The sequence below is a fragment of the Nannobrachium achirus genome (genome assembly GCF_963921795.1).
Source record: "Nannobrachium achirus genome assembly, chromosome: 7".
NCBI classification, from domain to species: Eukaryota; Metazoa; Chordata; class Actinopteri; order Myctophiformes; family Myctophidae; genus Nannobrachium; species Nannobrachium achirus.
Window position 1 is genome coordinate 20660077 of NC_137816.1, and position 15018 is coordinate 20675094.

A 15018-nucleotide genomic window follows, 5' to 3' on the forward strand; every position below is an offset into this window, starting at 1 on the left:
AATTGGTGCAACAGGAAGTGCCCTTCGCCAAACAGGAAGTGCCTCTATATCTCCTGCACCTTTTGTCATAGAGATGCGTGGGTGGCGTCATATCACATGATTAAGAGTCCTTAACCTTAATTGGTGCTTCCATCGCCAAACAGGAAGTACCCTCGCCAAACAGGAAGTGCCTCTATATCTCATGAACCGTTTGTCGTATAGACGCGGGGGTTGTGTCATAAGACTTGATTAAGAGTCCTTAACCTTAATTGGTGCTTCCTTCGACAAACAGGAAGTGCCCTTTGCCAAACAGGAAGTACCTCTATATCTCATGAACCGTTTGTCGTACACTTGTGGGTGGTGTCATACGACTTGATTAAGAGTCCTTCAGCAGTGATGACCGGGCCCTCGCAGCTCTACCCACGTCACAAGGGGCAGCAGCAGATCAGAAGAGGATGCAGGGCTAGTTAAACCAATTAAGCTGAAGGACTCTTAATCAAGTCATATGACACCACCCACACGTGTATGACAAACGGTTCATGAGATATAGAGGTACTTCCTGTTTTGCAAAGGGCACTTCCTGTGTGGCGAAGGAAGCACCAATTAAGGTTAAGGACTCTTAATCAAGTCTTATGACCCAACCCACGAATCTGCACGACAAACGGTTCATGAGATATAGAGGCACTTCCTGTTTGGCGAGGGTACTTCCTGTTTGGCGAAGGAAGCACCAATTAAGGTTAAGGACTCTTAATCATGTGATATGACGTCACCCACGCGTCTGTACGACAAACGGGTTGATGATATATAGGGGCACTTCCTGTTTGGCGAAGGGCACTTCCTGTTGCACCAATTAAGGTCAAGGACTCTTAATCATGTGATATGACGCCACCCACGCGTCTGTATGACAAACGGTTCATGAGATATAGAGGCACTTCCTGTTTGGCGAAGGGCACTTCCTGTTGCACCAATTAAGGTCAAGGACTCCTAATCAAGTGATATGAGGCCACCCACGCGTCTGTACGGCAAACGGTTCATGAGATATAGGGGCACTTCCTGTTTGGCGAAGGAAGCACCAATTAAGGTTAAGGACTCTTAATCATGTGATATGACGCCACCCACGCGTCTGTAAGACAAACGGGTTGATGATATATAGGGGCACTTCCTGTTTGGCGAAGGGCACTTCCTGTTGCACCAATTAAGGTCAAGGACTCTTAATCATGTGATATGACGCCACCCACGCGTCTGTACGACAAACGGTTCATGAGATATAGAGGCACTTCCTGTTTGGCGAAGGGCACTTCCTGTTGCACCAATTAAGGTCAAGGACTCCTAATCAAGTGATATGAGGCCACCCACGCGTCTGTACGGCAAACGGTTCATGAGATATAGAGGCACTTCCTGTTTGGCGAAGGGCACTTCCTGTTGCACCTGTCAAGGACTCCTAATCAAGTCATATGACGCAACCCACGCATCTGTACGACAAACGGTTCATGAGATATAGAGGCACTTCCTGTTTGGCGAAGGGCACTTCCTGTTGCACCAATTAAGGTCAAGGACTCCTAATCAAGTCATATGACGCAACCCACGTGTCTGTACGAAAAACGGTTCATGAGATATAGAGGCACTTCCTGTTTGGCAAAGGGCACTTCCTGTTGCACCAATTAAGGTCAAGGACTCTTAATCAAGTCATATGACGCCACCCACGCGTCTGTACGACAAACGGTTCATGAGATATAGAGACACTTCCTGTTTGGCGAAGGGCACTTCCTTTTTGGTCCGTCCGTCCGTCCGTCCGGGGTGGGGTACCCCTCGGGGGACCCCCCTGCTGCCGGCCCCGTCTCTCCCGGTGGCAGAGTTACGGCCTTTTTTACCCGCCTGCAGTACCGGCGTTCAGCCACCAGGTGGTGCTCCGCCACGGCCGACTCCGGGGCCCCGAGCCGGACGTGTGGGTACCGGTCCTGTCTCGAACGGTCACTCCTAGCCCGAGTTATGGGTTTTTATGTGGGCTGCAATACCGGGGGGCCGCCACCAGGCCGCGCTGTCACGTTTGCCCCGGTCCCGGGCCTCGGCTGATGCCGAGGCCCCTTTATTTAAAATAAGTACAATAAAACATATGATGACTCCATAGATCTATTAATAGAACATGGGGATGGGCATATAGATCTGAAAACATATGGATGACTCCCTAGATCTATAGAACTATGTATTTTTTATTTATATCATTTTGTTATTTATTTTATTTCATTTCATTATAGTATTTATGTATTATTTTTTGAGCATTTAGACTTCCATAGGGACTGGTGATGGAATTAGCTAAAATTATGGATAAGAAAGCCCAGAGTACTCACTTTTAGAAGACATGGCAACAGCTGGTTGCCATGCCAACTCCGGAGCCTTTTCATTGGCTAGTGGGACAGGCCTCACATCATTGGCTCTCTGCCTATCATGTGATTTTTGGCAGTTTCCTAACTGCTGACTGAGATTCGTAGTCGTGCAGATGATGAAAGCATTCGTGATGAAGTAACCAAAAAAACAACTCGTAAAACAGTAAGAAAATATTCGTATTTTGGCTTCTTTTTTTAGTTTTGGCATAATAATCACTGCAGCTTCCAAAAAAACATTCATACTTTTTTTTTTTACAGATATTTTTTTCAAATTAATTTGTTTACGTGTAATTTTTTTGGTGAAAATGTTTACGAGTAAAAAAAAGGAAAAGTACGAATACGAATTAATTATGGCACAAAGATAACCCCATAGTCGTCCCATCCCTACAGCCAAAACGCTGGGAAGATTTTATCTGAACAATGGATTAAAGCAAAATAAAATCTCACAACTGAAAAAAAAAAAGAAAATGTATTGCCAAGTCCTAATGTGCAATTTGTGAAACAGTGTGAAAGGAACCCCAACACTAGCACTGATTCCTAAACACAATATGTAACATTATGATGTTTTAGTGATCTTGTTCCTGGCTGCAGTTCTACATACTGCTAACCAGGTGAATAAATCACAAATTGAAGCTTTAACCTAAATAAGCGTGATGTCAATACTGATAAAAAAATATAATTGTGATAAATCATTTTGGCCCCACAAATGACACATGGTCAATCGCAGTCAAACAGGTGGTGTATCTTTTGGACGGAACATTTCCTAGGGGGAAATTACTTAATTGTCAAGGACAACAATGGAGCAACAGCAGCGTATTGTGATTGTGATAATAGCTTTCATTATTGTAGGCTGGCACACTACTGTTATCTCCACAATTTATTCATTTATTCAGCCCATCCTTTTGGAAGCCAACTAGTCCTTCATTTAGTTAAAAACTCTGTTCAAACATAACAATGTTTGGCTGCTTAGGACATGTGGGGGGTTATCTCTATTTGTACGCTTGTGTGTGTGTGTGTGTGTGTGTGTGTGTGTGTGTGTGTGTGTGTGTGTGTGTGTGTGTGTGTGTGTGTGTGTGTGTGTGTGTGTGTGTGTGTGTGTGTGTTTGTTTTATGTCTCCCATGGGTGCTCTTGTCTCTATCAGCCTAACAGCCCTGTATATCATTGCTGTCGGGCAGAAACAATGCATCGCCTAATTTAAACATATGCTTTGTTAATTAATGACCTTACTTCATCATTCTACAGCTAGCAGCTAGAAAAGTAGCAAAAACTGTCCATGTACGAGTTCACAAGATCATAGATCGGCTATTTTTGCAACTTAAAAATAAATACATGTAAAAGCGAAAATGTGTTTTATAAATATTGAACCAATGAAAAGTATTAACAAGAGCTTGTGACAAAATAATAACTACACTGTATCCTTTGGAACAACAGGTTTATTATTTATTATTTCCATTTCCTGAAAAGTAACAAAAGGATTTGGACATAGGCACCGACAGGGAAGATAACTGTGAACTCCTCATCACTCTATAGTCTATCTAAGGGCATCAGAAGGGTTTGAACAGCTGTGTTCAAACCCTTTTTCAAACCCTCCAAGTTTGTTCCACGCCCTGTTCAAAATGACCTCCCCATTTTTACATTGGAGGAAATCACAGAGAACGAGGTGACAAACATTGTCAGATCACTGAAAGCATCCAAAGCCAAAGATGCACATGGGGACGAGTCACTGATTTCGAACAGACTAAGGACTCTAGTGTCTCTAGGTGTTGTTTATGGGTAGCCAGAGACACTGTCATGCATCACCGATATTAAAGATGGGGTGCCGTGATTATACTTGGCACCGCACTCCCTCGAGTGTCTGCAACCAAGTATAATATTATGATATTACTTGGCGAAAGGTTTTTTATCAAAAGTCTACTGAAAGTGTTAAAATTATGTTTTTATGTGGCCACTCCCACCTGCTCATTAAGTATGCATGGTTGTCAGGTGGGTGGTGAACCAGCTGAAGTTAGCCACACCCACAGCTACAGTTGAATGGTAAAAAGGGGAGGGGATGATATTATGATGTCATTATATCGGTGTATTTCAGGAAGTAACCAACAATACACAGGGAAGACATATCTGCATATTATAACCACACTTGTGTGTCTATTAGAGTAATGTTAACTCCATAGACACATACAAAACAGAAAAAGTACCAAACTATGACACCACCTCTGTAACACAGACACACACACACACACACACAGACACACACACACACACACACACACACACACACACACACACACACACACACACACACACACACACACACACACACACACACACACACACACACACACACACACACACACACACACACACACACACACTAAACCCTGTCTGTTGTGTTGCCAACCTTCAAACACTATTTTTCTTCTCTCCTTGCTCTCCCTGTCCCCTCCTCAATTCTATTTCTGAAAAATAACAAAAACGATGAAGCCTGCATCAAAAACGTGTGCAACTTGTAACTTTATCTTATACAAAGCGACTTACAATAAGCAAGGTAAACACATACATCAAATGCAGAGAGACTGTGTGTAGTGTAGTGCCTCAGTAAACTAAGATCACTTCACAGGTAAACCAATACCTGATAATGATACCTTGCATGTTCAAATCACCCATAACTTTACATTTACAGTACAGAGTATTTAAATGTGGTATTGATACTTTTACTCAAGTAAAACATGATTTTAATAAAGTATCAGAGTACATGTGGATCTGTCCTGTGCTAACCCCCCCCACCCCCCCCCCCTCCCTTTTTTTCACTGCACACTATTCTGCCTTGCATAAACGCCACCATTTAATGTTCAACACTGTGCTTTCTAGCTTTACATTCTGTGGAGGCTGGAGGCAGCTTCAATTCATTAAGGCCAGGGAAAGGCATCTGTGCACGCACGCATGCACGCACACATGGTCGTGTGCGCGCATGCGTGGTTGTGTGTGTGTGTGTGTGTGTGTGTGTGTGTGTGTGTGTGTGTGTGTGTGTGGGTGGGTATGTGTGTAAAAAGCCTCTGTACATTAAGCTTTACTGCACATGAAAGTTGCATAAGAGAGAGTCCATTCACTAAGTACACCCACTACTCCACATTTCTCCTACACAGTGGTGGAAAGTACATGTACTCAAGTATTGTACTTAAGTACAATTTCTAATTATATATATATATATATATATATATATATATATACTAGAGTATTCAATACTTTTACATCTACTCCAAATCTCAGAGGCAAATGTCATACTTTAGTTTTTTACTTCATTGCAATTATTTTAAAACATTAGTTACTACTTACTAGTTACTCAGATTTTGATTATTATTACATTTTAAAATTTTCAAACATTGTTTTAATACAATGTGAAATGGGACATTCTGTATAATGAGTACTTTTTACTTTTGGAACCTCCACCGGCTGTCTGTCTGTCCATCAGTCAGTCCGTCCGTCAGTCTGTCCGTCACACGTCACGTCACACTTTTGCCCTACTCATACCTCCGCCACCGTTGCCCCTATCCATGCCAAACTTTGCACACACACACTCCTTGCCTGCCAAACCACAATTTCCACCCCTCAATTCTCACATGGCCCTCTTCTAGCGCCACCATGAGGCAGATTCTTGCAAAACACATTTTTGGACACAAGCTCCTACAATCTTTGCCCCGATTTTTTAAAACACATTTTTGGACACTGCTCCTACAGATTTTGCCCTAAAACCACTGATACTTTAACTTAAGTAAAAAATAAATCTGAGTACTTCTTCCATTACTGCCAACTGCTCCAGGCATCAGCCTACCTCCTCTCTATCCCTCTCCACAACTCATAGAAATGCAATGCAAATTTAATGCAAAGTGCTTCTCTGTACTTACGTACAATGTGCTGTATGCTGAATAATCACATTTAAATTTAGCCTTGATCACACAATTTAGACCTTTTCCTCATGCTTCATGCATTCCAGGAGTTATGCATGAAAGTACTGCACTCTATTCAAAAATATTTGTTGAGGTGAACATGCTCACGTGACGAAGATTGTTTAGGTGTACTTTAGAGTTGCCCGTCTGTGTGTTCGTGGGGTTAGAATAGAGGGTATGCGAGTGACATCACCGAACTGGGAAGTCATGCGGGAACGCCTACTGCCTGCCTAGTCAGTAGGACTGAGGAGGAGTCAGGAGGAGTTTCCCAATGAGCTCTGGAATGGCATATGATGGCTTGAGTGGCGCTGAGTGGCATACGATGCATACACTCTATAGGCATCTGAGAATGCTAAAATTTGGACTATTATACAGCACCATGATGAACTGACTAACGTTGAAATAAGATTAATTGATTTAATAGCTAAATAGCAACACAACAATGCTTCCATTTCAAAATCAAACACATCTATCTGCTGGGGATGCGGCGTGTGGGAAGCTCTATCTGTCTGTCTTTCTGCCTCGCTCATCTTCGGTCTGTGGATTGCCAGCAGTGTTTTTTTTATGTGAAACAATAGTCTCCCCCTAGCCTACATTACCCGACGCCCCTGTGGGCTAGGGTTATCTATACAAATTATGTCACAATGTTGGCATTTGAAAATGGCAATAAGCGATTACACCATCTGTTTAGCATGCAGCACAGCAGAGTTGGCATAGCAACAACCCAGTGTGTTATGTGGACAAAGCCCTACCCAAGGCTTGCAAACTTTGGAAGGCAGTCATATCCAACTGGAATGGGATCTGAACAAAGTATCTGTTCCTCACATGTGCGTTACATTTCTCCACCAGAACTCGGCCATCCTCTGTTCCAACCAGCTGAGCTGACATGAGGGATGCTGACTGCAGTAACTGTGCTCTGTCACCAGCCCAGCCAGGTCAGCAAGACTGGTGACTCTCACATATAGTCAGTGTAAAAGGAGAGCATGCAAGGAATACATAATTCTACAACCATCCATTTTGCGGGGCCTTCAGTAGCATGTAACTGAAGTCCCATTCCACTACACACGATAATAAACTGAAAGAATATGATGTTCACACAAATGATCTCTTCTCACACAAACACACATAATGCATCAAATCAGCGTGAAAGGTAGACTCACTGATTCTAACCCCCTAGAGTGCTGTCGATTCCCTCATGCCTGCTGCATTGTTTCCTCGGAAAGATGCTATCCCAGATGATAGCTATCCTACAAAGAACACTGCCTCTTTTCTAATCCCCTCCGAAATGCTATTGATCGGTGGTTTTCAAACTGTTTCATGTCAAGGACCCCCAGAATGGATATGTATTTGGCCATGGACGCCCCATCTAAAACATAATTTGTTTGTGCCAGGGACCTCCAGAAGCAAAGAAGCAAAATGTTTGCTTTAACGATTTGCATACATTTTCATGCTTTTTTCCCGGACCCCGCTTTGAGAGGGAGGAGAGCATGCAAGGAATACATAATTCTACAACCATCCATTTTGCGGGGCCTTCAGTAGCATGTAACTGAAGTCCCATTCCACTACACACGATAATAAACTGAAAGAATATGATGTTCACACAAATGATCTCTTCTCACACAAACACACATAATGCATCAAATCAGCGTGAAAGGTAGACTCACTGATTCTAACCCCCTAGAGTGCTGTCGATTCCCTCATATGAACGCAGTTTGAAAACAATATAATACAAAACATGTTATAGGGTATAATTGGAAATCATGTGGCTGAAAAGCATCAAGCTAAATGTGATGTGAACGCATGCAGAGCGTAGGAGGCGTGGGCCGTTAGGATGTCAACATGTCTGTTTTCATCAGAGCATCATTGTGCAAAATGTCTAAAAACACATCGTTGTTGTCGTGAAGAAAACTTGTATGTCTAGATTTCAATGGTTTAGGTTTATTTTCTTCCATAAATGAATGTCCTACTTCATTATACTTATGTTGCGAAAAACAGTAGTGAAAATAGCCAATCTACAAGCTCACTATGCTAGATTACAGATCGTCTATTTTCACTAATTTAATGTTTTTTAAATAATAATAAAAAAGGGAACGGTTTTGGACATACAAGCTTTCCATCCCACATCGACAGCATCATAATGTTCCACACTGAATGCCTGCTGACTACAGGGGACAGGCTTTTAGCCGCCACCGCATTGTGATGTGTGTGTGTGTGTGTGTGTGTGTGTGTGTGTGTGTGTGTGTGTGTGTGTGTGTGTGTGTGTGTGTGTGTGTGTGTGTGTGAGTGTGTGTGTGTTCCAACAGATAAGAATCAAATTCTCTCTAATGTCAGTGAGGGCCCATGCAGCCCAGTGCCAATGAGGGACAAAGATGGTTTCACATTGTGTTTCCATCACTATGTACCATTTGGGCTCACCAGGGCTCTATACTTGGTCCGCTCCTCTTTTCCCTTCTACACCAAATCTATTCACCTGAAAATAGCCGATCTGCAAGCTCACAAATCTCACTTTTGCCAAATGTTCACCTCAGAATAGCGTTCATGTGCATGGTTAGGAGAACCAAGGAAGGACGGGTGTTTTGATGAATTTATCATGGTTAAAAGGGAGTTTGAAGTTACAATAGGGTTTGTATAGGAAGGGGACGTGTCTGGTAAAATGAATATCAAATATCCAAGTACTGAATCAAGCTAAGTTGAATATCCATCTAAGTGTGTTAATTACTGCAGCTTTGAATGACTAAAGATAATTTTTATAAAAGAGTATGTTGTTAATTAAGCGAAGGGTCAATATACTGTATATAGTTGTTGTTTTTTCTTTAAGCAAATTAATGTTAAATATAACTTCATCATACCACAGTGTCACACAAAAGTAGCAAATATAGCCGTGTTTGCTTGGAGATCAGCTATTTCTTCATTTATTTTTTAATTCAAAGTGAAAGTGGCTAATGGTGTCATTTTCTGAAAAGTAAATATACAGTACATAATATCCCCATCACTAATAGACAATTTATATCATGTTGAATCAGCATGTATTGATACTGTATATGAAGTACGGCACTCTCTTCTGATGGCCTCATACAGTATATTCTTTTGTTACTGTATCTTATATATACATTCCTCTAAGAGCCGCATCCCACTTCCAAGCCCATTCACGCCCCCTTTACATCGACTTCAACTCATAGGTAGGTGCTAGAACGTAAGGAATACCGCCCATAACTCTATCATTGGCCCCCCGTTGCCATGGTGACCGCCGTCCATTGGCTCGTATTCCCAGCTATGGGACCGGCGGATCCAATTTCAACCGAGGGGGGCGTAGCCAGAACACACACACACACACACACACACACACACACACACACACACACACACACACACACACACACACACAAAAATAGCTAATAGTTAGCTCACAACTTTCCACTTTTCTCTTTCACCTCAATCGCAGTAACATCCGTATACACCACTTGGCTAGGACTGATCACGTGGCACACGGAGTTCTTAACCGGAAGTGCGTCCGGCGGTCAAATATGTCCGACCGGAAACGTGCGCTGCGCCACAATAGTTCCCCCCCAATTTTTTTTTTTTTTTTTTTTTTTTTGAAAAAAAGTTTTTTTTTTTTGAAAAAAAAAGTTTTTTAGTAAAGAAGCGGGCGTGGACTCTAGATGTGAGCGGCCCGAAGGGCCGCGAACCTCTAGTCTTTCACACTATAGCTCTTCCCCTCTCTCTCTACACCCATGTCATTCTCTCCGTTTCTCCATCATCCTTTCAACACTCATCCCAGTGCTGCTCCCCTGTGTATTCTCTGCTAACCTCATGTTATCAGCCCTGCCATAAATCACACAAGATAACCTACAGATCCACACCAGTACGTATGGCTCATGAGTTCTCTCTGCAGACTCACACATGGATCAAGGCACAACGTTCCCATTCAGAGGGCTTAGGAAATGTGATCAGAAGGAAACAAATATCCATAGTGGACTGGATATCATAAAAGTGGGTGGTCATAAATTGTAACTGCTTAAGGGGAGGTTTGTACTATAAGCCCCCTCTTTGTTTTTTATCTCTCCTGAACAATCCCTGTGATTGTTGTTTTTAAAGCACAGTGCAGGACTGAGCCAACCAAAAGGTGTTTATCTGTATATCCAAAGGTAAGAAATAACATCACAGAAGCACCATCAATATTGAACAACAGTATACAACAGTATACACCTATACAACTAGCCGTCATGCAGACATCTATTATAGTCCACTAGACCAATGATACTCAAACTCCAGCTTAATGTCCTCCAAGTCACGCATTCAACAAGCTTTAAACTGAGCAGATTGGACCTTCCGTTCCAGAGATAAAGGCCAAAACATCTTGAAAGCGGCTTTTTATTTTATTTTATTTTATTTTTTACCAGTGGCTCCAGTGGTCCGACTAATTAGCATACCCAAAACGACATTGTAGGCCTAATGCAAATCAAATGAAAGAGAGATGTACTGTAGCTCTACTTAACAACTGCATCATTAGCCATTTGGTAGCTAAACAGTCTGGGTAATCTATTTTAAGTAGATTGTTTGATTTTATTTGATTTTCCTTAACTATAACTATCTTTTTTCACAAGTTTATTTTCTGCAAAACACCATTTGTGTTGAATGTGGGCCAAGTCATAAATAACATTGTGAAGCAATTGAAAGAGAGATGTGCTTGTATATCTTTAATGTTATCCCACTTGATAGCAGGCAGACAGATAGACCAGGGGTTTTCAAAGTGGGTGACGGGGCACCCTGGGGTGCCGCGACGGCAGTCCAGGGGTGCTGCGAGGTAATTTTATAATATTTGAAATTTATTTGGACATTTAAAAATATATTTTGTACCATTTTAAACTTGAAGTACAAAGTTATTTTCAGTCAGTTCTAACCAAAATGGCTATTATCTCGCTTTCCTCAGGACATAATCGCTAAAATATGCTATAAATATAAGGTGCTGGGAGTGAAAATTAGGAATATAATAATGTAGGGGTGGCTCGGATGAAAAGAATATTTATAGGGGTGCCCCGAGCCAAGAAAGTTTGGGAACCCCTGAGATAGACAACAACTAGCCTAGTAAACTGACTCCTCCCATCTTCAGTTCGAATTTGAATGAAGGCAGGAAGAGTCTGGTTTACGAGGCTAGACAACAACCACTGGCGGAACCGGGCCGGTAAGCAAGACACAATGATCGATCAGTGAAGCCATATTAAACTTATTCCTGGCCCTCTCCAGGGCGCCGCCATTGCCTTTTACAGAGCGCACCAATGTCATTGAGTTTTTCTCTGTGTGCTGCTTCATTCAACATCATCCAATAAGCAACTACACGTAGACCCAAATTGCTTATTATAAGCAGACATGGCAACATTGGCAAACAGGAAACTCAATGATGTGGGGCTCTTTCCCAGGTGTTTCGCCCAGGCGGACAGGGTTTTGACCTACTTCCTGGGCGTGGCCAGGGATAGGGCGAATACTTATACTAATACTTACTAATACAGAACACTAATACTTATTAGACCCTGCCTTGTTTTTATATCATTCTAAACAAACATATACATAAATAAAAACTAGATTCATCAGGATTGATGTGAGCTGGTTTTAATGCGAAAACACACAGTGGGAGGGTTATAGTCATGTGACCTGGCAGGTCCTCACCTGATTGGAGTATCGCATGCTGACGTTGCGCTGGTCCTGGTGTGGAACATAACGATGGACGGGATCGATGTCTTTAGGACTGATCAGCCCCTCCACTGGAGCCACACACACACACACACACACACACACACACGCGCGCATAAGCACACGCACACGCACACTGTTTGTATTACCACACATAAACATTTTACGATGGCAATTCTATGAATGTCATTTTTATTACATTTCAAAATGTTTACCCTAACCCTAAAGCCAAAACTAGGCAATCTGCAAGCTCACAACGCATTGCAGTTTGACAGGTTGTGAGCCTGTAGATCTGCTATGTTTGGTGCATGATCAAACCTAACCTCTGAATGCTAATCCTAAATCCAACTACCAACTGAATCTGTCCTAATTGTAACTCTAGAAAGCTTCTTAGGCCATAAAACATCCATTTAGTAAACTGGTCCCCACAATGCCTATTTCTCTAATTCTACTATACTTGTTGTGGGGAGCGTTGTGAGCTTGTAGATTGGCTATTTTCAACATTATTAAACAGTAAAAAAGGAAAAGGATTTGTGTACATACAGTAAATGGTTTTCAAACAGCAGCAACAAAAGGCTTTGAATAATTTGGTTTCCAGTCACGACTAACCTACACGACTGCAAAGGCGAGGGTGTGTGTGCTACTCATTTTCAGAGCTTCCCTGAAGTACAGACAATCTGGCAGAATCATTTGAAAAGTGTGGCATCATCCTCTGGATGTGTGTGTTTATCACGTCTGTCTCCAGAGAATACGTTGTTGGCAGAACGACGACGAGCTCAATTTAAAATGGCTCTTAGCAGGCAATCTTTATCCACAAGCTCAAACAAGAGTGCGATCAGTGTTAATGGTCCAACTGCGAGGCCTAGTAGTCAACAAAAAAAAACAGTTAGCTGTCAAAATATGACTTCCATAAGCCTGGGTCTTTGAATTTCTTACAGGCCAAGGACCCTGGAGAAAGAGAGAAGAAGAAAAGACCCCCCACTACGCATTTTCAGCAAATGTTATCCTCAGAATAGGGATGCAAAGGTTCCAGGAGTTAATGGAAGGAAATAAGACCCATAACATATAGAACTATTCCCGTCATGCTAGTCCCTTTGCTTTGGATTTATTTCATAGACTAGTTACTTTTTTTTATTTATTATGTGATACGTGAGCTTTTTTGTATTTTGTGTGTGATACATTGAGATTGTAACGTTTTCTATGGTCGGTATGTAGATTATTGTTTATGTTTACCTAAATTTCACTTAAGTATAGTACACACTTGAGTAAATGTACTTAGTTACTATAATTTACAACACTGCAAACAGAGAGGATGAGTCATTTACCTCTCTGGATACGCACGCACGCACGCACGCACGCACGCACACTAAATTAGTCCCTTAAGCCTCCGCAATAATGAAATCACCTTCAGTAATGATTAGCAAATGATTGATGGAAGCTCATAATTAATAATGTTGTCAATGCAGTAGTGCATTTCAACGAAATGTGAAATGAAGTGGAGTTTTAATTAATTAAGTTATGCTTTGTTGACCGGGGTTGCCCAGTCGAGGGGCAGTCCTTTTTTCCCCCATGTATCACACAAATGCCTTTGGCGAAAATAACCGATCCACACTCACAGATCTGCCATTTTCTGCCAAATGCGCGCACACGCGCGCGCGACACACACACGCACACAGACACACACGCTTACCCAGGAGCTTGGCGATGGTGTAGAGGCTCTGACCCCACAGGAAAAACAAGCCGTCTCGTCCAGAGTTGCTAGGAAAACGCTTCTGGCTGCCATGTTTCTGCTGCTCTGCCTCCACAAAGTCAGCTGGTACGTGGTAGTACTTAGGTATTACTGCATGACCTGTCATATATACACACACACAGAGACATGTTACTGCATGACCTGTCATATATATACACATACAGAGACATGACCTGTCATATATACACACACACAGAGACATGTTACTGCATGACCTGTCATATACTGTATACACACAGAGAGACATGTTACTGCATGACCTGTCTTATCAGCAGATATATTCGATGTACAACCTTGTAGATTGGTTTTAGAAATATTTGAAATTGTATGAACGTTTTTCAGGATGTAAACGATTATGAAACATAATTGCGATTTGGTGATTATGTAATAATTGTGACAGGCCTGTAGGCGAGCAGAATAACACAGGATCGCTGGTGACATTATCTTATCTTAACGTCTCCTTGGGACTCCGTTCTGTCAGTCACATACACACAGTCAAATCACAAGTGTTCATTTAACTCTGATGCTGTGTTCACAATCACTGACATACTGTATAGAAAAGAAACAAAAGATACAAAGTGACACAGTGCATCTGTCGCAGTTGAGCTAGTGATCCACATGCTCGTTGACATTGACATGGGTGGAACGATCGTGAACAAAAATTAATAAAGGGAAATCCTGGGGTTAAAAATAACTGACTGACGGGAGTGCTTAGTCTCCACCCCCAATTAAAAGCAGGAATTGTGCAGAGAGAAGGTGAGTGGAAAAGGTTAAAGGACAACTTTGTTATTTCACAACAAGGGTTCATGTTTGCGACCGTCAGGTCGCAGTTACTATCAAAACCTCCACCAGCTGTCAGTCAGTCTGTCAGTCAAGTCACGTCACACTTTTCCCCTACTCAAATCTCCGCCACCGTTGCCCACAACCTCCCCCCCATAATTTTTCATATGGCCCTCTTCTAGCACCACCATGAGGTCGATTCTTGCTAAACACATTTTTGGACACTGCTCCTACAGATTTTGCCCTAAGATCACTCAAAGCGGTACACAGTATGTCTAGAGTCATGTCATCAACATGGATCCCATTTCCCATATTCCCTCCTGATTGGCTATGATTGCCCTATAAGTTTGTGTATGCAACGTCGTTTATCTCCCGATTAGGGAGTCTTACTGGTTTAGATTGTAATTAGAAAAAAGAAAAGATGTGTGTTATTATATTTTTTTGTCTTCATTTACTGCTGTATGTATTCTATCTTCAGTGTATTTTAGATTC

The 15018-nt window shown here is 42.0% G+C and overlaps 1 protein-coding gene across 3 annotated transcripts in view; it reads right to left on the reverse strand.

Moving 5' to 3' along the window:
- phkb (phosphorylase kinase, beta) overlaps positions 1–15018 on the reverse strand; it is a 176315-nt gene that overhangs the window by 64134 nt on the left and 97163 nt on the right. For all 3 annotated transcript variants that reach the window (XM_080729974.1, XM_080729976.1, XM_080729975.1), the window contains exons 13-14: positions 13687–13845; positions 11973–12067 (exon numbers count right to left, since the gene is read on the reverse strand). In XM_080729974.1, the coding sequence (XP_080586100.1) occupies positions 11973–12067; positions 13687–13845 (254 nt within the window). The remainder of the gene's footprint in view (positions 1–11972; positions 12068–13686; positions 13846–15018) is intronic.